The sequence below is a fragment of the Ascaphus truei genome, chromosome 7, assembly GCF_040206685.1.
Source record: "Ascaphus truei isolate aAscTru1 chromosome 7, aAscTru1.hap1, whole genome shotgun sequence".
Lineage (NCBI taxonomy): Eukaryota > Metazoa > Chordata > Amphibia > Anura > Ascaphidae > Ascaphus > Ascaphus truei.
Genome location: NC_134489.1, coordinates 45150477 through 45172537, shown reverse-complemented (window position 1 = coordinate 45172537; position 22061 = coordinate 45150477). Strand labels below are relative to the sequence as shown.

The window sequence follows — 22061 nt, the reverse complement described above, 5'->3', positions numbered from 1 at the left end:
TTGCTGGCGATCTGCTCTCTTAACAACAGCTGGATAAAAACTCCCACGACTAGTCCCACATGGGACATTTAAAGATGGCGAGTCGGAGCTACGGCCGCAAGGGATAGGGCAAGCAGGACTCGGACATTTAAAGACGGGGTCGGGGCGCGCAGTGAGGTGCCCAGCGGTGAGTTGACGTGGCAGCGGCGCTTTGGTCTTTGGTCACGGCCAAACGTCCTAACCCGCTTTTTTGCTGACCATAAACTTAAACGTTTGTGTTGTTTGCCTCTCCGTCAGCAGCAGGGGGAAGGTACTTGTGCTATATAAGTTATTAGGAAAACGGGGCCACAAATTAGGGGAATCTCTTCAAGGGTACACAGACACAGGTTCAATGGAAGCTCAATGACAGCTCTTATTACATTTTAGATTCAATATAACAACAGGGTGTTACAGTGCTCGTATCAAAATGAAAATAAAAGATTACAGAAGAACATACAGGAAATAAGATCAGGTAGTTGTAAAATAAAATGGAATCATATCAACACACCACAAATAATTTGGAACAGGTCACGGGTCGAAGATATGGGATCCACACACAGAAAGTGTATACACCCTGTTTCCCCTCAAAATGGGAGTCTCAAACCTGAATCTTTTCTACCTGTAGCACCCTGCACGTCAGCTCTGGTAGCTGCAGGCAATGCCAGGGTTAACAGCCCACACAAGGGTAGTAGACATGCGAGTTAGTCCCGGTTATGTTTCTAAACGTTGCACTTCTGGGCACGTTAGGCCCTGTGGTTCTCGAGTCTAGAAGCTGCTCGAGTGTCACCTGTCTAGTGGTGTGACCAAGTGATACTGGGGCAGAGTGTTGGCCACTCCCTACGTATACAAGGTGAGTATCCACCCTTTTATCCCCAGACCGCCAGGGACCCTTATAGTTCAAAACCCAAACTCCAACACTATCAAGGGGGGCCTGTGGGGTTGGCAAAGAAACAGCCTCCCTTTTATTGGTTTCCCAGTGTTAGGGGGGCCCTTATGAACCAAGGAATCAGCAAGACTATCCTACAGTAGAAGTGGTTCCCTATCTAAGTGACGAGAGGGGTCTATGCCAGGAGATTCGGGGTTAAATCCCCTGATTAGTCCTGCGTAGGCAAGAAGCTCTAAGGGAGAGTGAGCACCACGGGCTCATAGCAAGAGAAAGCTGGAATCCAGAGTTCCAAGACTAAGGAAAGCCTGTTCTGTTTGACATGCCTATTTTGTATTCTAATAAAGACAAGTTATAAAGTTCCTGGCGCCCTCTTGTGTTCACCAAACTCCTTTACTACAAGCTGGCAAAAACTCACCAAGCGACCCTGAGAAGACTGAGGCTGCGCTCAGACAGGGCGCTACGGCCGCGTACTTGCGTTCGTGCCTCCGCCGCACGCTCCTGCAGCCCGGCGATTTCTGCTCAAACTGCAGGAGTTGGGTCGCGGATTTTGGGGGCGTAACGTACACGTCACAGAGCTGGTTCGCGACTGTAACCCAAAATTACAATTTGGGTTGTGATGGCAAAATGTCGCAGCGACAACGCTCAGTTTGAAAACTCCCACCAAACAACCCAAATTTGCGACGGACGTGCGTGCGCACGTAAGCGCGCGCACGTCTCAACGCGCCCTCTCTGAGCGAGATCTTAGGCCTCATCCACACTGCTCGCGGCTGCACGCGCTATATGGCCCTCTATGGGGCCGGCCCCAGTCACTGCCGCCGCGCGCCTGCACAAAGCGTGTTGGCCTTTGCCAAAAGACAAGATTTTTGGCGCGGCGGTTGAGCGTTTGCCACATCACGGTGGCGGTTCAGCTTTCCACCCTTCCAAAAAAGGTTTACACATTTTCCCTTTATCCATCGGTTTAGAAAATAATCCTGAAGAGAATCTGGAGGTTTTTGAGAAAAAAAATGTTAACAAGGATACAAAAGGAGAAAGGGAAATGGGGACATTTGAAGACGGTGATACATATCATTTGGGGTATTTTTTTTTTAGATGCATTGGGATTTTTTTATATATGTATTTGGGTGGGTTTTATATGTATTATTATTAATATGTATTGTGTGTGTGTTTATATATATATATATATATATATATATATATATATATATATATATATATATATATATATATATATAGTGTGTGTGTGTGTGTGTGTGTGTGTGTATATATATATGTGTGTGTATTTATATATGTGTGTGTATTTATATATGTATGTATGGGGCGTTATATGTATTGTTTTTATATATGTATTGGGTAGGTGTTTTTTTTGTATGTGTAGCCCCGGTGCCCTCCGGCTCCCAGAGACCCCCCTCACGAAGTGCCGAGCGGTCGCGGGTGCCGCCGGAGGCAGCGACGGACCCGCCGGCACAACACGAAAGTGGGGGCCAGTGCAGGGAGCGCTCCGAGCGCTCAGAGTCCCGGCAGCGCACCCGGCTAGCGGGGGCCGCCATGACAGGTTGCGCGAGCGTGTGAGTGATCGTGCATGCGCGGGGACAGTCAGGGAGTTGCGGCGGCCATTGGAGACTCGCGCATGCGCAGGAGAATCTCGCACGCGGCCCCAAGGGATTAGCAGCCTCCACGGGACTACAACTCCCATGAGGCATAGAGAGGCAGGCACCAGGTGCCTCAAGGTGGCCAATGAGAGACCAGGATTCCCAGACAGGCAGATAGATACATTTCGCGGGCTTTGGAGCACGGCAGTTGGAGCTGGGAGCAGGAAGGGGGAGGAAGGGTGTATGGAGAAAGTGGCTCCTACACCAGGTAAGGTTCCCCATATCCCAGGCAGGCCCCAACTCCCCACTAGGTTAGTGGGAAAGTACTGAGGGATGGCCCCTAGGTTAGGGACCCTGCCCTTAGGTGCGTGTGGCGTGCAGTCTTGTCAGTGTCACGGCTGTCAGTGCTGTGAGGGCTGACAAGAAGGCATCGTGTGTGTGTGTAGCACGTTTGCTGCAGGCACCAAGCAGGTTCAGTGTGAGTGCAGTGCGGTTGCTGCAGGTGCTGTGAGTATTAGGTAGAAGTTAGTCAGAGGAGACTCGGGTGGTGAAGGGAGAGGTAGTGTGGGTGCAGGGGGTCAGTGACCCACCTGCATAGGACAGGCTACCCCGTAGGCCCCTATGAGTTTCCCCTGAAGTCACTTAAGGTTGCTGTGCTGTAGGGACGGCCTATAGTAGCGGCGAGCATCACCCTTACTGAGTACCAGCTAGGGACAGGGACAAGAGTGCGGAGCAGGTTTGCTGGCGAGTCGTCTGGGACCAGACGGCTGGACATTGAGACCCAGGAGGCAGACCGCGATCCGCCTGACCCTTTTCGAAGAGATACCGGCCACCGCTGTGACCGGAAGGTACTATAACAACAAGTGCACCAACACCGGTCATCAGGCGCTGATCCCGCCTTAGGCTCAACTATTTAAGGACACTAGCGAGTAGAGGACCGAGCCTTATCCAACATATTGCTATACATGGACACGGTGTGTGGGGCACTGCGGTGAGGGGACGTAGACGTACTCCTGATGAGTGAGGGAGCCGCTAAGGTTATACCGTTATAATATAAGTGTACATGTTATGTGTTATTGCCACCCTTCGTTATCATAGTAAAGGCATTGGTTGTTATACATGCTGAGTGTGTGTGTATTGATATATTGTCCTGCGAGGAACCACTCCCCCTCTGGTGGGAGCCATCGCAGGTGGAGGCGCTGCACCGAGTACAGGGTTACTCATATTGTACTTGCCCCAGGTTCCCCACGGCGGAAGCTCAGCCCTCCTGCGAGCCTGACAGGTAAAGCACCACACCAGGTAACATTAGGTTCCCCTTACATACGCCATATATGCGATTGGGTGGGGGAATAATCATTACATATGCATTTGGGGGGTGGGGGAGGTTGTATATATTTGGGGGGTGGGGATTTTTTTTGTATGTATTTGGGGTGGGAAGTTTTTTGGTATATATCTTGTGGGGGAATTGTGTGAGGGGGAAAAGAGTGAGCGTGGGGTAATTGACTTGACGGAGGGAGAGGGGGTGAGTGAGGAAAAGAGGTGAGTAAGGCCTGGGACATAGTACATACTTTGGTGCTGCTGCTCGCTCTTGCTTGCTGCCGCTCGCTCTACCAGGAGCTTTTTGCTGTCCTGGCAGAGGAGACAGCAAGCGCGCTTGGGAGGCGGGTATCACTGTGTGTGTTTGTCACTTGGTAGCTGTTATTTAGTGTGTGTGATTGGGTAACTGTTTGTCACTTTGAAGTGGTCTGTGTGTTTGTGTGTCACTGGGGAACGTGTGTGTGTGTGTGTGTGTGTGTGTGTGTGTGTGTGTGTGTGTGTGTGTGTGTGTGTGTGTGTGTGTGTGTGTGTGTGTGTGTATTATATAATATTTTAAAAATTAAAAAAAAAGACATGTGAGAATAAATTATTTATTAACATTGTGCAACTTTGATAAATATATACATACATATACACCACACATACATATATATATATATATATATATATATATATATATATATATATATATATATATATATATGTATATGTATATGTATATATATATATATATATATATATATATATACACACACACACATACACACACCTCTCTGTGCCGCCTCTACTCTCTTCTGGTGGCTCGGCTATGAACACCGACACAGCAGTTGAAATGCCAGCTGCAGCCCCATTGGATGGGAGCGGTCACGTGACCGCTCCTCCGCTTCCCCGAGCGGCAAATTTCAAACGTGCCTGTCTCGGGGAAGTTTCTCTGCCTCCGCACGCATGCGGAGGGAGAAAGTATAGCCGCGCTGATTACAGATGCAGGGGCTTTGTGCATCTGTTCAGCGCGGCTCAGCCCGCCTCAGCGACGCTGAGTTCACTATGTCCTGGGCCTAAGAGTGAGACACGGGAAAGAAATACATGCGAGGCGGGAGAGTGAGAGGGGGTGAGAAGGAAGGGAGAGAAATACATAGGAAGAGGGGGGAAGAGATGGGGCTCATGAGGTGTGAAAAGGGGGGGCGGCAGGCAATACCGCCAACACGGGGGGCGAGGGGGCTGCTCAAAATGTTTGTCCTGGGCCCCATGATTTCTGTTGGCGGCCCTGACCATACCACCGACCAGATTAAATCCAGAGACCTTACCCCGACCCCTGCCCACAAACCAAGCCAGCGCTTAAATGCTCCCAACCCATAGCCCGGTCCATAATGTTCCCTACCCAGCCCACCAACCAAACAAGCTCTTAAATGCTAGCAACCCATAGCCTGGTCGATAATGTTCCCTCGCCTGCCACCAACCAAGCAAGTTTTACTAACTAATGTACAGTGTTCTGAAGGGCGCTATATAAATGTTGTTATAAATAAATAAATTAGCACTTGGACTGTAACATAGATGGTGGGAATGATTCACCTGGTAGAATAGGGTTAAAACATTTCAGCGAACGTGGAGCCATTAGAGTAGCACTTAAAAAAAAAATACTCATATTTTATTGTTTTTACAAATACTTAAATACTTATACAACAATGAATATTACTGGAGGTTGGGCATTTGTTATGGGGTACAGGAGGAAAATGGGGGGTGGGGGGTTTCAGTCTATGTTTCAATGTGAATCGATGTATCAAGTCTTATTATAAACAAAACCTGGTTACAAAATTACAATATTATAATACAGGTAGGTACTTTTTTAAGTAGGTACAGGTAAGTATGAAGCTAGAATCTCTGGCACTCTGCTCTGTAAATTACGAAGGCTCCTAGAGCTGATTGTCCACCCCTAGTCCCAGGAGCGTATGGTCTCAGAGTAGGACTGTGGAGCTATTTAGTACATACACATACTGTGGTGTATCAGCCACCGCTGCCACACCTGGAATCTGGGGCAAGAATCTCTTGAAAATTTTTCATTCTCTCCATTTGGAGAACGGACTAAATTTGTTTTTTGATGTATACCGTTGAGAGGAGTTCTTCTTTTTTTCCAATGTTGGGCTATGGCACACCTGGTCGCCATCACTATATTAGAAATTAATTTGTTGGTGTGTTTGTCTAGGACAGGTCTTGGGATGGTAAATTTAATAAACATGACCATGGGTCCAACCTCCATGTAAAGCCTAGAACATTCTGTATCAGCCTGTGTACTTTGGCCCACAGAGAAGCCACCGTAGGGCAGGACCACCAGATATGTAGAAAGTCATCCCGTTGTCCACACCATCTTTGGCAGATGGGAGAGGAGTCTGGGAACATCTTCGAGAGCCGCAATGGAGTTACATAGGCATTTTTTTTTATGATCGGACACATGGACGTCTTTGGCTGGGGCCATAGAGGGGTGAGGAGTTCGGAGCCGCGCTGACGCTGAGGCTCGCCTGCTGAAATCTGCGCGATTTCATGCCCATGCAGGCGAGTCAGCGGGCGCGATCGGAGGCGGGGGGAGACTGAGGGAGGCGGGGCAGTGATGTTTCTGGGTCAATCGCCCGCGACGCACCGGCGTCAACGTCACGGCGCCGACGTTACGGCGCCGTGACGTTGACGCTGCTCCGCGCTGATTGGATGTTTTCAGCCGACAGCGCGCTGAAAAACAGTTTGGCTGTCGGCTGAAAAATCCAGCGCCTCTGCACGCCTGCGGACGCTCGCGTGAGCCCCCTCTCAAGGCATCCTCATTGAGGATGCAGGGGCTCAGCGCGGAGCGTCCGCACGGCTCAGCGCGGCCTGTCCTTCTATGGACTCGGCCTTTGAGGTGGCCTCGAAGAAGGCGGTCATCTTCGAGGCCACCTCAAAGACGTCCATTTGTTAGATCATAAAGAAAATGCCTATAAGGTCTTGTACCGATGGTACGTAACTCCATTGCGGCTCTGGAAGATGTTCCCAGGCTCCTCTCCTAAGGCGCCTCTCCCATTCCTCAGGATCTAATACCCTAGTTAAATCCGATTCCCACTCGTGTGTAAACCTGCTGGCCTCCAGTGGGAAGATGAGAAATATTGAAGAGTAGAAAATAGAAGTCATCTTTGATTGGTTAAGGGAACTGATGTAATATTCTGATACACTGTTAATCCAGGTTTAGGTCTGAATTTTTTTGCAAAGCCTTTTAGCTGCAGGTAGCAGAAAATCTCTCCACTTTATGGTCAGTGGACAGAGTTTCAAACAGTTTGAGCCCAGTGTCAGACATCAGATCTCTTACTCTTGTTATTCCCTTAGTTATTCATTCTCTGAATGCTATTGGATTCTGACCTGGAGGGAACCCCGAGTTATGGGACAGAGTGGTCATCAGGGAGCACTCGGTAGTTAGGCGAAATCTCTCCTTGTTCTGGGCCCAGATTTTAAGGGAATGTGTTATGGTTGGTAGGTGGGACCTCACTTTTTCTCTCACTGCTTTGGGTTGCCAGAGCACCGAATTTATTTTGTGTGGGTGTAGGAACGCTGCTTTCAATTTCACACACCTCCTTGGTAGGGGGTTTGCATGCCAGGTTGCTAGCTGCCCGGTTATATAAATTGATACATGGGACCTCCGAATTCTTCGGGTCTACTTAGGATGGTTCTGCTAATCCCTTGTTATTTTTTATTTAACCAGATTAATTTAGTTATGTGCGATTGCAGATCATTAAAGAGCGGAGCTGGTACCGGGAGAGTCTGGAACAGATGTAATATTCTCGGCAGGAGATTCATTTTTACCGAGTGTATCTGTCCTATCCAAGATATATTGTGCTTGGTCCATTGGTAGAGATTGTCTTTGAGGTTTTTTTATTAGAGGTGGGTACTAACATTTATATAAGTCCACATACCTATTGGTTAGAATATGTATCCCAAGGTATTTGAGTGGCACATTTTTTTTAATTCAATTTCGTGTTGCCGTCCAGGCCAGGAGCATTAACATTTTTGATAGATTTTATTGTATCTAGTAATTCAATGTGGGTTACCGGCTGGTTAATCTTGCTCACCTCCTCTGTCAATAACCAAAAACAAAAAGCCCCAGCGCTGCATCCAATATGACAAATTATATAGTTAAATACTTATCTGTTTTTCTATTCGTAAGTGAGGGTCATTTAGTTAAATTCTTTGGCCAAAGCATTTTAAACTTGGAAACGACGACACTGTACCCCGTCTTTGGTGTAAATCCTAACACTCCTCTCTTTCTAGTTTAATCAATTTGGCTTCAATAAGATAATTATTCAGAATGGTGTCAAAGTTCTACTATGGTCTCTTCTGTTACCGTTATATAGAGACGTGTGAAAACGTGCCAATTCCTTCACTATGGTATCTGGATTAGAGGTCAGCAGACCTGATGTCTGTCTGATAGCCTGAATGTTTAGGAAAGACTGTGGCACGTTTTTTGAAAATGCAAATAAATCTGATTCATTACTAGCGAACACACTATTCGGGTCATAACAACACTTTTTCTGTTTTGGAAGTCAAACAGGCATTAAAGAGTCAATCCAAGCAGGGATTAAGTTCCTTTCTTAGGGTGGTCAGTTCTTTTAAGGTATTGTCAGAATGATTTTGCTTGTGTGCTTTTTCTAATTTCCCAATCAGTGTTTTCAGAGCAGAGATTTGCACGAATCCTAATGTTTACTAATTTCCCTCTCAAGACGGGGTTGTGTGCTTCCCATTGTAAAGCCTGTGAATCGACGCTGCCATCATTGATTTAAAGGTTTTAAATTTCTTCTGATCCAGCTGTTATTTTAATATAAAAAAAAAGGAGAAAATTTAAACAACTTACCGTAATTTTCTTTTCCTGGAACCATGGCAGTTGGCACATAGTTACCCTCCCTATGTAGGTCTAATGCCTATGTGCCAACTGCCATGGTTCCAGGAAAAGAAAATTACGGTAAGTTGTTTAAATTTTCTCCTTTCCTGATCACCCTGGCAGTGGGCACCATTGGGACATACCCAAGCAGTGCAAATTTTAGGGAGGGATACATCAGAATAGACAACACCAGTTTAATGTCTTATCAGTTCAACCTTTATTAATACCCTTTACACTTTATTTCACTACAGTTTCCAAGACTCTACGCCCAAAGCTTGTGTCAGCTGATGATTGTACGTCTAGTCTGTAGTATTTCAAAATGTTTTGAATGAGGACCAGACAGCTGCTTTGCATATTTGCCCTGGTGTAGCCTGGGCCTTGAATGCCCCTGAAGTAGCCATGGCCCTTGTAGAATGGGCTTTCACCTTCAAAGGTTTATCTTGTCCTTTGTTTTCATAAGCTTCTTTGATACAAGACACAATCCACTGTGCAATTGTAGTCTTTGATGCTGCTTGTCCTTCTTTGGTCCCTCTGGAATGACAAATAATTTGTCTGACTTTCTGATATCTCTCATCCTTTCTAGGTACACCTTAAGACATCTTACCACGTCCAATTTGTGTAACCTTTCCTCTTTCTTATTTTTTGGTTCTGGACAAAATGACGGGATCACAATCTCCTGATTCATGTGGAACTGTGATACCACCTTTGGCAGGAATTGATGTATCTAAGAACTGCCTTGTCTTGATGTATGATTAGGAATGGTTCCTTGGCAGATAGAGCCTGTAGTTCTCCCACTCTCCTTGCCGAGGTGATTGCTATCAGAAACGCCATTTTCCATGACAACCATTTTAGGACTATCTCCTGTATTGGTTCAAACGGAGCTGCTGTTAATACATCCAAGACTAAAGACAAGTCCCATGTAGGAACCCTGTTCTTAATTTGAGGTTTTAACCTTTTAACTGCTTGAAAGAACCTGATTATCAATCTTTCCATTGCCAGATTTCTTTCCAATAAAGCTGATAGTGCCGACACTTGTACTTTTAATGAGCTGAGACTGAGACCTTTCTCAAATCCTTTATGCAGGAATTCCACTATAGATACAATTCTTGGTGAAAGGAAATTTTCTTTCTCTTTTTCACACCAATCACAAAGCAAAGCCAATTCTATGGTATACTCTTGATGTGGAACTTTTCCTTGCTTGTAACAGGGTTTGAATTGTTTTCTCTGAACAACCCTTCAGTCTCAATGTCTCCCGCTCAATCGCCATGCCGTCAAAGCCCATTGTTTGGTATTCGGATGACATATTGGCCCCTGTTGCATCAGGCCTTTGCGATCTGGTATGTGCATGGTGTATCCACTGCCATATTTACCAGGTGTGTAAACCAAAGCCTTCTTGGCCAGTATGGTGCTATGAATATCACCTCTGCTCTGTCTTCCCTGATTTTCCTGATTGTTTTTGGAATCAGAGGAATTGGAGGGAACAGGTATCCCAATTTGAAGTCCCATTTGAGACTGAGATCATCTGTAGCTTGTGCGCTTGGGTAAACTGTCTGGAACAATAGTTCCTTACTTTGCGATTCTGGTGTGTCGCCATCAGATCGATGTCTGGTTGACCCCATCGCTCTACCAGTTCTTGAAATACTCCTGGATTTAAAGCCCATTCCCCTGGGTGAATGATATTGCGACTTAGAAAGTCTGCTATGACATTTTCTAGTCCTGGGATATGCATGGCTGCAATATCCGACAAGTGGCACTCTGCCCAACCGAGTATTTCTGCTGTGAGCTTCATCAGCTTTCTGCTCCTGGTTCCTCCTTGTTTGGCTATATATTTGACCACAGACCTGCTGTCTGATTCTAGCCATTTTGTCCTGGAAAACTTCTAGGGCCTTTTGTACTGCTTAATTCCAGCAGATTTGATGGTAAGTGGTTTATCTGATTTCCCCAGGTTCCTTGCACCACTTCTTCTCCCATCTGAGCCCCCCAACCTGTCTTGCTCGCATCTGTTGTAATTTTTAACCAGTGCACAGGTTGTAGCGTTTTCCCTTTGACCAGGTTTCGGGTATCTTCCCACCATTTTAACTCTTGTTTTGTTTGTGGGTGTAACAAGATTCTTTGTCTTGTGTCTTTGTGCTTCCCGTTCCATTGTTGCAGAAAATTGTTTTGCAGAGGTCTCATATGCAACGCTGCCCACTTTGTGACGCTTAATGTTGAAGCGAATTTCCCCAGGAGTCTCATGCATTCTTCTGCAGAAGTCCTGGTAGCTTTTCTGAGCCTCCTTGTTTGTATGGCTATGTCTTGCCTCTTTGCCTCTGGCAATCTTACTTCTCCTTTCTTTGTATCGAATCCTACTCCCAGAAATCTTAAGAGCTGAGTGGGTACCAAATGGCTCTTGTCTCCGTTTATTAACCAACCGTGATGTTCTAGGAAGGTTATTACCATTTTCTGGTCTTGTTGGAGTTTCTCCCGATCCTTTGATTTTACCAGGATGTCGTCCAGGTAAGGGTATATCTCTACCCCCCTTTTTCTCATCTCTGCCACTAGAGGGGCTAGAACCTTTGTAAACGACCTTGGGGAAGTTGCCAGACCAAATGGTAGTGCTGTGTATTGATAATGCTCCTGATTTACTGCAAACCTTAGGAATCTTTGATGCCCTTTTGCTATTGGTACATGTAAATAAGCGTCTTTTAAGTCTATCGCCACCATCCAGTCTCCTGGTTGTACCTCTTGTATAATCAGATTTACAGACACCATCTTGAACTTTCTTATCCTTTCTTAGGTCTAGGATTGCTCCGTAATCCCCTGTAGGCATCTTTACCAAAATATTCTGGAAAAATTCCGCTTCCTCTTACCTGTTCTATTACTTCTGCCTGTAGTAATTTCCTTAAAGCCGTATTCCTATAACAGCTGGATTCTCACAAGCTGAACACCTCTTTATATTGATTTTATTCATCTGTTGGAGACTGAATCTCCTGGCTCTGTCCTGATGCCTTTGTTATTATTGCATCTAGTTTGCTGCCGAATAGGAATTCACCTTCAAATGGTAATGTACATAAGGTGTTCTTTGATGCTGTGTCAGCCATCCACTGTCTGAGCCATAAAGCTCTTCTTGCTGATACCGCTAGTGCCATAGACTTGGCTGCTATTTTTACTGCATCCAATGAGGCTTCTGCTATGTAATCAGTTGCCCATTTCACCACTGACAACGCCTTAAGAATAGTACTTCTTTTACACCTTTGTCTATTGCCTCTTCAATGTTGGCAATCCACACTCGCATAGCCCTAGCAGTTGATGTAGTTGCTATGGCTGGTTTCTAGGCTGTTCCTGCCGTAACATATGCTTTTTTAAATGCATAATCCATCCTTTTATCCATAGCGTCCTTTAATGACGCTGCTTCCTCTAATGGGATTGTGGTCTTTTTTTACTATTCTAGAAATAGCAATATCCACCTTTGGTCTAACCTCCCCATTTCTCACCTCTTCTTGTGGGAATGGATACATCTTCCCAAACCTTTTAGGCGTAAATACTCTGGCGTCTGGTTGCGCCAACTCCACCTGAATGAGGTGCTTAATTACTTGATGGATAGTAAAGACTCTACCTTTTTAAAGCAGCAGCAGTAGTAGCAGTAGTAGTACTAGTAGCAATAGTAGCAATAGTAGCAATAGTAGCAGTAGCAGCCGTAGTAGCAGTAGTTTTTTTTTTTTTTTTTTGTGTTAACTCCTAAATGTCTTTCAGTTCCAAAACCTGTATCATGGCTTTGATGAGTGGATCCACCCTTTCTACATCAATTTCAGATTATTCCTGAATGGATCTGATGAATCCATTTCATTCTCTGACACATGAAAACAATCACTTTCAGACCCATATGATGAAAAACCTTTCCCCTTATCCAGACTGGTCTGGGATATAGATCTTTCCTGCGCAGGGTTAACAGCTTGCTGCACTGCCGCATCAACTCTCTGTTTAACAGCCTCCTTCATCAATAAAGAAAATGCTCATTTGTTCACTGGTATCACCTGCAGGTGTCTTAAGACAATCTTCACATAATTACTTCCCTATTAGGGCTGGTTTCACCATTTAGTTTCTTAGCAACCTTCATTTATGTTGCAGGGATTCCCCCGTCCTTTTTGAAGATCCTGCTTCTGGGAGGGTAACCACTGAACTAATTTATAAAAACAAAATAAATACTAAACATACACCCTAATGTTTATATACCATCTCTCTTTCCCATGCAGAACTAAAACTAAGGACTCACCTAGTCTTGGGAACTGAAGTTTGGGTGTTTCCATTTTTGAATCCATATCCAGCACTTGGCTTCTCCTTGCTGAGCGTTCCATGCTGCAGCTTTCACTCACACATACACACAGTGTGGTCGTCACCCAGTGCTCCTGCACGGCTCGCGTGTCTGTGCACGCATTTTCCGGCGTGCCGTGACGCGCACGCTCCCTAGCGGCCGCCTGCACTGTACCCTTTTACCGCAGTATCTCAGATACACATGCGGTCAATATGAACCTCCTTTGGTTCGCAGCAGAATTACTGGGGTAGTTCACCGCCGCGTTCCATACGCTAGTGCGGTCAATTGAGCCTCCTCTGCTCGCAGGTATGGCTGCTCCCCCCTCCGCTTCTAGCGGGCTGCTGGGTACTTACCGCAGCGTACCATACGCTTATGCGGTGAGTCTGGGCCTCCACGGCTCCCAGCTGCAGCAGCTGTTCGCCTCGATCGCTGGGCATTGCACTTAAGCTTTCCTTGCGCTGCAGCTGTTTCCCCCCCCCCCCAACAGGGGCACCCCCGACTCTAAGGGGTCTCCGTCTTGCCCCCTGTAGGGCGCACCGCGGAGCTTCAGGGCAGAGAGGGTGAGACCCTGGTTATCTGCACAAAGTGCAGTAGGTGAGCCCTGTTAAAAAATAACAAATCCTACACCTAGCTGTGAGGACAGGAAAAAGACTGGTGTGCAGGTAGAGGGAGGGGCCTTATATGGCCTACCTGCAAAAGTCTACTTCCTGTCCTACCTAGAGTGAGAAGGGATTAACCCAATGGTGCCCACTGCCAGGGTGATCAGAAAAAATAGAGAAAGTTGGTTTCTGAAAAAAACATGTATTCCTTGAATTAAATTGGCATAATGAAAGCTAGATGAGTTCCCATATAAAACAGTGCATCCAAAAAATTGGTATGAAAGGGTTAATAATAGACAATAACCCCAGTTCCAGAGAAGAGGGCTAATTAAATAGCAGTAGGTGGTGAGTAAGATGAGATAAGAAAGCTCATTGAAGGGTGGACAATATTGACCTGTAATATGTGAAAAGAAAGGGGTCACAGATTGAATGACCCCATCTAAAACACAACACCAGGAGTCTTCCCTAGAGCATGAGACCTAGCCAGGGTACAATCAAAATGAATTACTCACATACTGGTAGCTGCTGAAATGACCTCTTACTGATGCGTGCATCACGCATAGAGACTGATGTGTAGAGAAGGATCCAAATTGGAAGTCACGGTGCACAGCCAGGTACTGGTGAAAAATTGCAGTGGGAGCCACGACCAAAAATTGAATGAAAAAGTATTTATTGAGTGGTTAACACATGGGTAAGAGAGAAGCAGGTTAGAGACTCTCTTTGACAAAGTGCTTTTGCAGCACGAAACGCGTTAGAGGGGTGTCTCTAACCTGCTTCTCTCTTACCCATGTGTTAACCACTCAATAAATACTTTTTCATTACATTTTTGGTCGTGGCTCCCACTGTAATTTTTCACCTGTACCTGGCTGTGCACCGTGACTTCCAATTTGGATCCTTCTCTATTCCTTGAATTACTTTGTTACATGATCCTGCAAATGAAACCTAAGCTTTAAAGCAGCAATCCAAACTGCCTTTAAAAAAAAAAAAATCCTCTTTAATATGTGCATCAATACAATCCACACAACGATAAGTAATTAGCTAAGTTGCAGATCGATCCGTTCTCCTGTGATTGATCGGCGAAGATTCGGTTCGGGGTTCACTAAATGGCTGTCAGTGCAGCAGAAGAGGACCAAATATGCAAAGATCATGTGACCAGGCAGTCACTAGATACAATTGCTGCACTACTAGAGAGAGGGCGGGGCTCAAAAAGGGGTGTGCCAGAGCCTGTTTCAGAAGAGGGAGGGGATGTGACTTTGTAAATGGTTGCTATAGAAACAAAATGCTTGTTACATTATAATACATTAAAAATGCCAGTCTGAGTTGTTTTTTAAAAAAAATGCTACAAGTATTTACCCATAGTACAGAACTGAATTTTTTTTTTTAAACACGCGTCGGATATTGCTTGGTCTGCAGCTTTAATTACACATTTAGCTAGGTTAATCCCTTGGTTGCCAAACTGCATACAAAATGCAATATTTACATGGCTATATTGCGACAATCGCAAACAGGATTAACCTCTTCATGCCATGGGTCTGCACTCCATTAAACCAATAGGCAATCTACTGTAACTCTTCTTGTGTCATGTCAGGCCTTCAGATAAAGATTTTGGGGTACTTGGCTACTGCTCTAAACATCATGTTTGATCTTGGGCAATATAAGGGCTTAAGCAGTCAGTGTGACACATTGAGTTTGGTATACAGGAAGAGTCCTGCCTAACCTGGCACTCATATAGGAGGCTGCTCCTGTTTCTCTGGCACAGCCCCACACATGCACACTCCTCAGGCACACTCCTCAGGCACACTCCTCATTCACACTCACCCACACTCACAGCATGCTTTGCTCATGGGAAGAGCCCTGGTTGATTTGCCTTTCCTTCATTCCCTGACTCTCCTGATGCAGAAACAGCGTCTCCCTCCTCCCCCCACAGACAAAGCCTTTCTGCTGGGGAAGGGTCCCTTCAAGCTCCTGTCTCCTCAATGCCACCCATCCCTCCCACAGGCCAGGAGTCTATTTTTGGACCCCTGATGGCACAATGACACGGGAATCCAAGATGCAGGAGCCAGGCACCTGCTCTCTCTTTATAAGGTAAGACCCTAAAATCTCCCCTCTCTTTCTCAGCTTCTCTTTCCCGCACCACATTTCCTCCTATTTCCTATCTCAGCATCTCTCCCAGGGAAAATAAGAGAGCAGTAAGGCAATTTTGCGATGAAATCGATGCCTGGAGGTTTTTGCATTCAAATGCTCCTAATATTTGTAGCAAGGCACTTTGCACTTATTTTGTCAGCTTAGAATTTGGGGCAATTAGGGGCGATGAATCATTCTGTCGCTCTAGTCATTAAAACAGTTTTATTTTTGAAGCCTAAAAACTCCATCAGATTAAAAAAAAAACATGGATTCTACATACGAGGCAAAAAAAGGTGAGTATTTCTCTGTGCGAAGCACAAGCTGACACACGCACACACACACGCACAGGTCAAAATAGCAGCAGAGGAGCATGGTCAATGAAAAACATATTTAAAATATATCTCAATTTCAATTTCCCAACCAAAGTACTTGCTTATATAATATGTTGATATAATAATAACTTCAATTTAAATCCTTTAATTACCTTTTTTTGATTAGAAGCCCTTTGACCCAATTAATATATCCCCTTATTTACCTGCAGCAATCTGTAATGGTTGCTGCCAGGACATGGGTAGGATGTGCAGATACAAGTATTTGATTCGATATTGTGGGGTGTAATGTGTATAAATGTATAAATACAGGTATGGAGGTGCAGACAGACACATGCACAGAGAATAGGGTTTCCCAAGAAATATGACCAGATTTCTGATACAAATACATTTCTGTTAATGCCAATGAGATATTTTACACCGGGGAAACTGGATTAAAAAAACCTTTCCGTCATAAATATATTACATGCAGTGACGCACAGCTGAGACGTCAACACTTCAGGCATAAACTGGCTTTGAAATGTGAATATATGTATGTAATGCATTAAATGAGAATATATATATATATATATATATATATATATATATATATATATATATATGTATACACACACAAACACACGTTCGGAAGGAAGCAGAATTTTTGGTAACACAAATAAATCAAAAGCGAGGAAAAGAAAGCGGTTTGTAATGTCGTCAGTAAGGACATGCAGAATGGTTCCCATGGCAACAGCAGGAAGCAGGGGTGCCTGGGAAGAGAGATGACACATATAGATTTTTACATGATCAAATGATGCTAAATTTAGTAAAACTGGCCGGGGGTCTCGGATCGGAAATAAATGGGCTCTTTTTGCTGCTGCAGCTAGTGATGCAGTTAGGCCCCTGCAGCAGTGAGGGGGTTATGAGATGGGGGAGGTTGTTGGCATGTGAACAGTTTTACCTCATTACATAACTCCTGCCAGCAGATAAGTAACCGCGTGTGCGTGTGTATTGTACCTGCCATAATGTAGCATACACGTGCACAAGATGCAGCTCAGATGATGTTCTAGTCTCACCTTGGATGATATTTCCTTATTATGAATCCCTCCTAGTACCAAACTGAACTCATTCCAGTGACATGTTTAAGGGCTCTCATTTGGGTGATTGACACATCAAGGAGAAAATGTCAGGTTTAGTTAACGTTTTTCTTTTTCTTGTACAGACCGTAAACTATCCAGTGCTTGGAAGCCAGCCAGTCAGCATGGCTAAAGATAACAGTGTATTCACCTCGGTTCCAGAGGCAACAAAGACCAATGCTAAATCTTCATCCTTCTCACAACCTTCTAAGCTGTCCGAAAAAGCAGAGAAAGCAGACAGAAAGCTGAGGCGCCGCCAGCGCTATGTGGAGAAGGATGGTCGGTGTAACGTCCAGCATGGAAATGTTCGGGAGACTTATCGGTACTTGACAGACATCTTCACCACCTTGGTGGACCTAAAGTGGAGGGTCAGCCTCCTGGTCTTTATCCTCGCTTATGCCATCACCTGGCTCTTTTTTGGTGTCATCTGGTGGTTTATCGCATACTGCCGCGGGGACCTGGATCACTTGGGGGACCAAGCATGGACACCCTGCGTCAACAACCTCAATGGCTTTGTCTCTGCATTCCTCTTTTCCATTGAGACAGAGACAACCATTGGCTACGGGCACCGGGTGATCACAGATAAGTGCCCCGAGGGCATTGTGCTGCTCCTCCTCCAGGCAATCTTGGGCTCTATGGTAAACGCCTTTATGGTGGGCTGCATGTTCGTAAAGATCTCCCAGCCCAACAAGAGGGCAGAGACGCTGGTGTTTTCCTCACATGCGGTAATCTCTCTACGGGACGACAGGCTCTGCCTCATGTTCCGAGTGGGAGACCTGCGCAACTCGCACATTGTGGAGGCCTCTATCAGAACCAAGCTCATCAAATCCAAACAGACGCAGGAGGGGGAGTTCATCCCACTCAACCAGACGGACATGAACGTGGGGTTTGAGACAGGAGATGACCGCCTCTTCTTGGTCTCGCCCCTCATCATCAGCCACGAAATTAACGAGCACAGCCCCTTCTGGGAGGTGTCCAAGCGGCAGCTGGAGAAGGATGAGTTTGAGATTGTTGTGATCCTGGAAGGCATGGTGGAAGCTACAGGTATAGATCTCAGCCCATCACGGGACAGCAGCTATAGTCATTGTCCTAATGCTGGGAACTCAGCCAATCGGGCCAGCAGGTATAGTCACATTGGCAGAGTTCCCAGCACAAGGACAAGGTGACTATACCTGCTGGCCCCTGATTGGCCGAGTTCCCAGCACGAGGATAATCAAGGCCCAGCAGGTATAGTCATATTGTCCTAGTGCTGGGAACTCAGCCAATCAGGGGCCAGCAGGTATAGTCACATGACCCAAGTGCTGTAAAACCCTAGTCAATCAGATCAGCAGGTACAGTGTGACAGTAAATGTTGCCGTTTCATAGTGCTGCAGCCTCCCAGGCAAAGAGGAGATAAAGGTTTAAACTGAACGTTCATGTTTCCTGTGATATGCGACACTGGCTGCCTGAAACCCCCTTATCACAGCACACATATCACGCACACTTTCTATGGGCGAATTGTCTCTCGTACACAGCTAACCTCTGGCATCAGCAGCAGTACAATATTTCCCAGCTGGGATACAATATCAAATTCATTAAACATCTGCTGCAGAAACGTAATTAATGGGCATAATTAGTGGCCTTGAACCCTTTCATCCCAATAAGTCATAATGGATTAGAATGTGTCCTTTTATTTCAATTATAAAAAATCTGTAGCGCGGAGTTACACATTAAAAGGTATATTCAGCAAGGAACAATGGTATAGAAATTCCTGTCCCTGCCGTATATGGATAACAGTTAAATGACTAGAACGACACACAATGGACATTTTAGGGAAACCGTGTGAGGGGCTGACCAGGCATGACAGCGCATTTGGCACTGAAAGGGTCAATTACGTTACAGGCATGTCATACTCTATACTACTGTACAGTGACCGCATCTTTAAGTTAGGGAAAAGATTTCCTGATTCTCTGCTCGATGGAACTAGGTTATTTAATAAATATTGGAATGGATAATGTTCGGTTAGATACAAAGTGCTGGCCCCCTCCTGTAATGGGGATAAGCAATGCTTTGTGGAAGTGATGGGTATCACGGCACACACTAAAAGTTACCGGTTCCAGCTGAAGCCTCCGTGTTACATGGTGTGCGGCCCACCACAAGAAGCCTTCACACAGTATATTTATTTATAAAATATGTTACCATGTAACAAATACAGTGAGCGCTCCCTCCCAGGTACGTGCTGCACCAGGATACGCTGATAGTGTGCAGAGATCTTTTCATTGTGTGGTCCGCCCATGCCTTGGGAGCGTGGCCCACTGCGGCCCGTGCTTTGGCAGCGTGGCCCACTGCAGCCCGTGCTTTGGGAGCGTGGCCCACTGCAGCCCGTGCTTTGGGAGCGTGGCCCACTGCGGCCCGTCCTTTGAGAGCGTGGCTCATTGCGGCCCGTGCTTTGGGAGCGTGGCTCACTGCGGCCCGTGCTTTGGGAGCGTGATCCACTGCATCCCGTGCTTTGGGAGCGTGGTCCACTGCAGCCCGTGCTTTGGGAGCGTGGTCCACTGCAGCCCGTGCTTTGGGAGCGTGGCCCACTGCAGCCCGTGCTTTGGGAGCGTGGGCCACTGCAGCCCGTGCTTTGGGAGCGTCGCCCACTGCAGCCCGTGCTTTGGGAGCGTGGCCACTGCAGCCCGTGCTTTGGGAGCGTGGCCCACTGCAGCCCGTGCTTTGGGAGCGTGGCCCACTGCGGCCCGTGCTTTGGGAGCGTGGCCCACTGCAGCCCGTGCTTTGGGAGCGTGGCCCACTGCAGCCCGTGCTTTGGGAGCGTGGCCCACTGCAGCCCGTGCTTTGGGAGTGTGGCCCACTGCAGCCCGTGCTTTGGGAGCGTGGCCCACTGCAGCCCGTGCTTGTAGTAGATGTGTTTCTCATTATAACAATTACAAGGGCAGCTCATGAGCCGGGTCTTAAAATATCACAACAAAGTATTCAAGTCTAAACACGCCTAATTATTAAATGCAATTGAATGGACTATGTTTTCTGTCACTTCCTGCAGCCGATAGAGGGTTAAAAAATCATTTAGGACATCTGTGATCCCTTTTCTGAGCATATTTCCTCTTTTTGTAAACGAGTAAAGATCCTTGTTGTTTGCTGCTGTTGATGTCAGGATGGTTTCCCCAGGGCTCCGAGAGGACACGCGGGCACACGGTTATCAGTGAGGAGTAGCCTTGTGCCTGACTTCTCAAAAAGACCAGAACTCTATCAAATACCTGTACAAACTAGGATTAAATGTAATGAGATTGCAGGGAGGCGGCTGATGGCACCGTAGGTGAAAGGCAGGTCTGAGGTGGAGCAGTTGTGCTCATCCATGCGCTCTGTGGCTGCAGCATTATACCTGGAGGAACATCCTTGGGACAGGTAGTAGACAAATAAAGTAATAGGTACACTAAGGGTTACCAGATTATGAAGGGAACGGGATAATCTGCAGTGTGCTTTACTGTGAGTACTGGACCACGTGCTCTTTATGTGCTGTCAGTTCCAGTGTTTCTCTTCCTCCCCAGGAATGACGTGCCAGGCGCGGAGCTCTTACCTGGTAGATGAGGTGCTCTGGGGACATCGCTTCATGTCCGTGTTAAGCCTAGAGGATGGTTTCTATGAGGTTGATTACAACACATTCCATCAGACTTTTGAGGTTCCCACTCCCCCTTGCAGCGCCAGGGAGCTTGCCGAGGCTGCAGCACGGATAGACGCCCACCTCTACTGGTCTATCCCCAGCCAGCTAGATGAGAAGGTGGAGGAAGGGACAGAGAAAGAGGACGTGGACAAGGAGAGAAACGGGAGCTTAAATAGTTCCGAGAGTGAGCGCATGCTTGTGGAGTGAGCGCATATTCATCAACCAAACCCAATAAAGATATATTTTGATGGGTGCAGTGTTTTGTGGCAAATGGCAGCCTAACCGACTGGGTGGGGGCAAGTAAATGAGTCCTACTAGACTCCAAGTATGGCTGGAGTGTATTAAGTAGTTGGAGTACTATTTCTTCACACACACAACTTGCTGCTACCCTGCTGTCCACAATATTAATGCGAGCATAGCCTGTGCTTTATTAAGCACACATACCTGCCAACTACAGTAATTGCAGGTCAAAGAGTGATCCTGACCCAAACCGGTCTATATTGTGAGCTTCCTGTATTATACCAAAGTTGCTAACAGACTAGCAAGGGGAATAAATTAACAAAAGACTGGATTGTTACCATGCTTTGGACTGGCCGTAGGTTTGTGGCTCTTGTAAAGGAATGGTATTATCACTGATTGCACTAGGGCACAATCTTGTTAAAAGTAGCGGGTGCAGCTCTCGTCCTTAACTTTAGTGACTGATGTGGCCATACAGATAATCATATTGTGAATGAAGCCCAAAGTTTAAAAGGGTTTCTCCTGTCTAGATTAAGTGTATTTTTTGGCACTATTTTCTGAATAGAAAAATAACGTTTGGACAGACTTCTTACTGCCACAGCGGCCAGCAACCCAATATACTATATATTTCTCAAACAGTCATATGTTTCTATGTCTGTATCTCCCTGTATCCCTCCCTGTGTCCCTAGCGGCAATCCCATTGGACCTTGGGCCAGGCCAATGAGATTGCTCCCTTGGCCCGCCCGCCCGCCCCTGCACACCTCTCATTGGCCTGAGGCGGAGTGACGGGCCGAAGGAGAGACACACACTCACTCACACACACAGTCACTCACTCACTCTCCTCGGATCTGCGCCAGTCCCACTCTCCACCACCTCTCACTCCCATCGTGTGTGTGTGTGTGGCCCCCTCACCGCAAACCCCCCGCCCCCCCTCACCGCAAACCCCCCGCCCCCCCTCACCGCAAACCCCCCGCCCCCCCTCACCGCAAACCCCCCGACCCCCTCACCGCAAACCCCCCGCCCCCCCT

The 22061-nt window shown here is 46.5% G+C and overlaps 1 protein-coding gene across 2 annotated transcripts; it reads left to right on the top strand.

Annotated features, from left to right (window-relative positions):
* KCNJ9 (potassium inwardly rectifying channel subfamily J member 9) lies at nt 1–21060 on the top strand. Of its 2 annotated transcripts, none has more exons than XM_075608171.1 (5): nt 1–166; nt 7552–7704; nt 15516–15673; nt 17243–18200; nt 20684–21060. In XM_075608171.1, exons 4-5 carry the CDS (start codon nt 17282–17284, stop codon nt 21001–21003), a joined length of 1239 nt encoding a protein of 412 aa, XP_075464286.1. In that variant the 5' UTR covers nt 1–166; nt 7552–7704; nt 15516–15673; nt 17243–17281; the 3' UTR covers nt 21004–21060. The 2 variants fall into 2 exon arrangements, with proteins under 2 accessions (XP_075464286.1, XP_075464285.1); XM_075608170.1 differs by lacking the exon at nt 1–166 and adding an exon at nt 2716–3341.
* The last annotated feature ends 1001 nt before the right edge of the window (nt 21061–22061 follow it).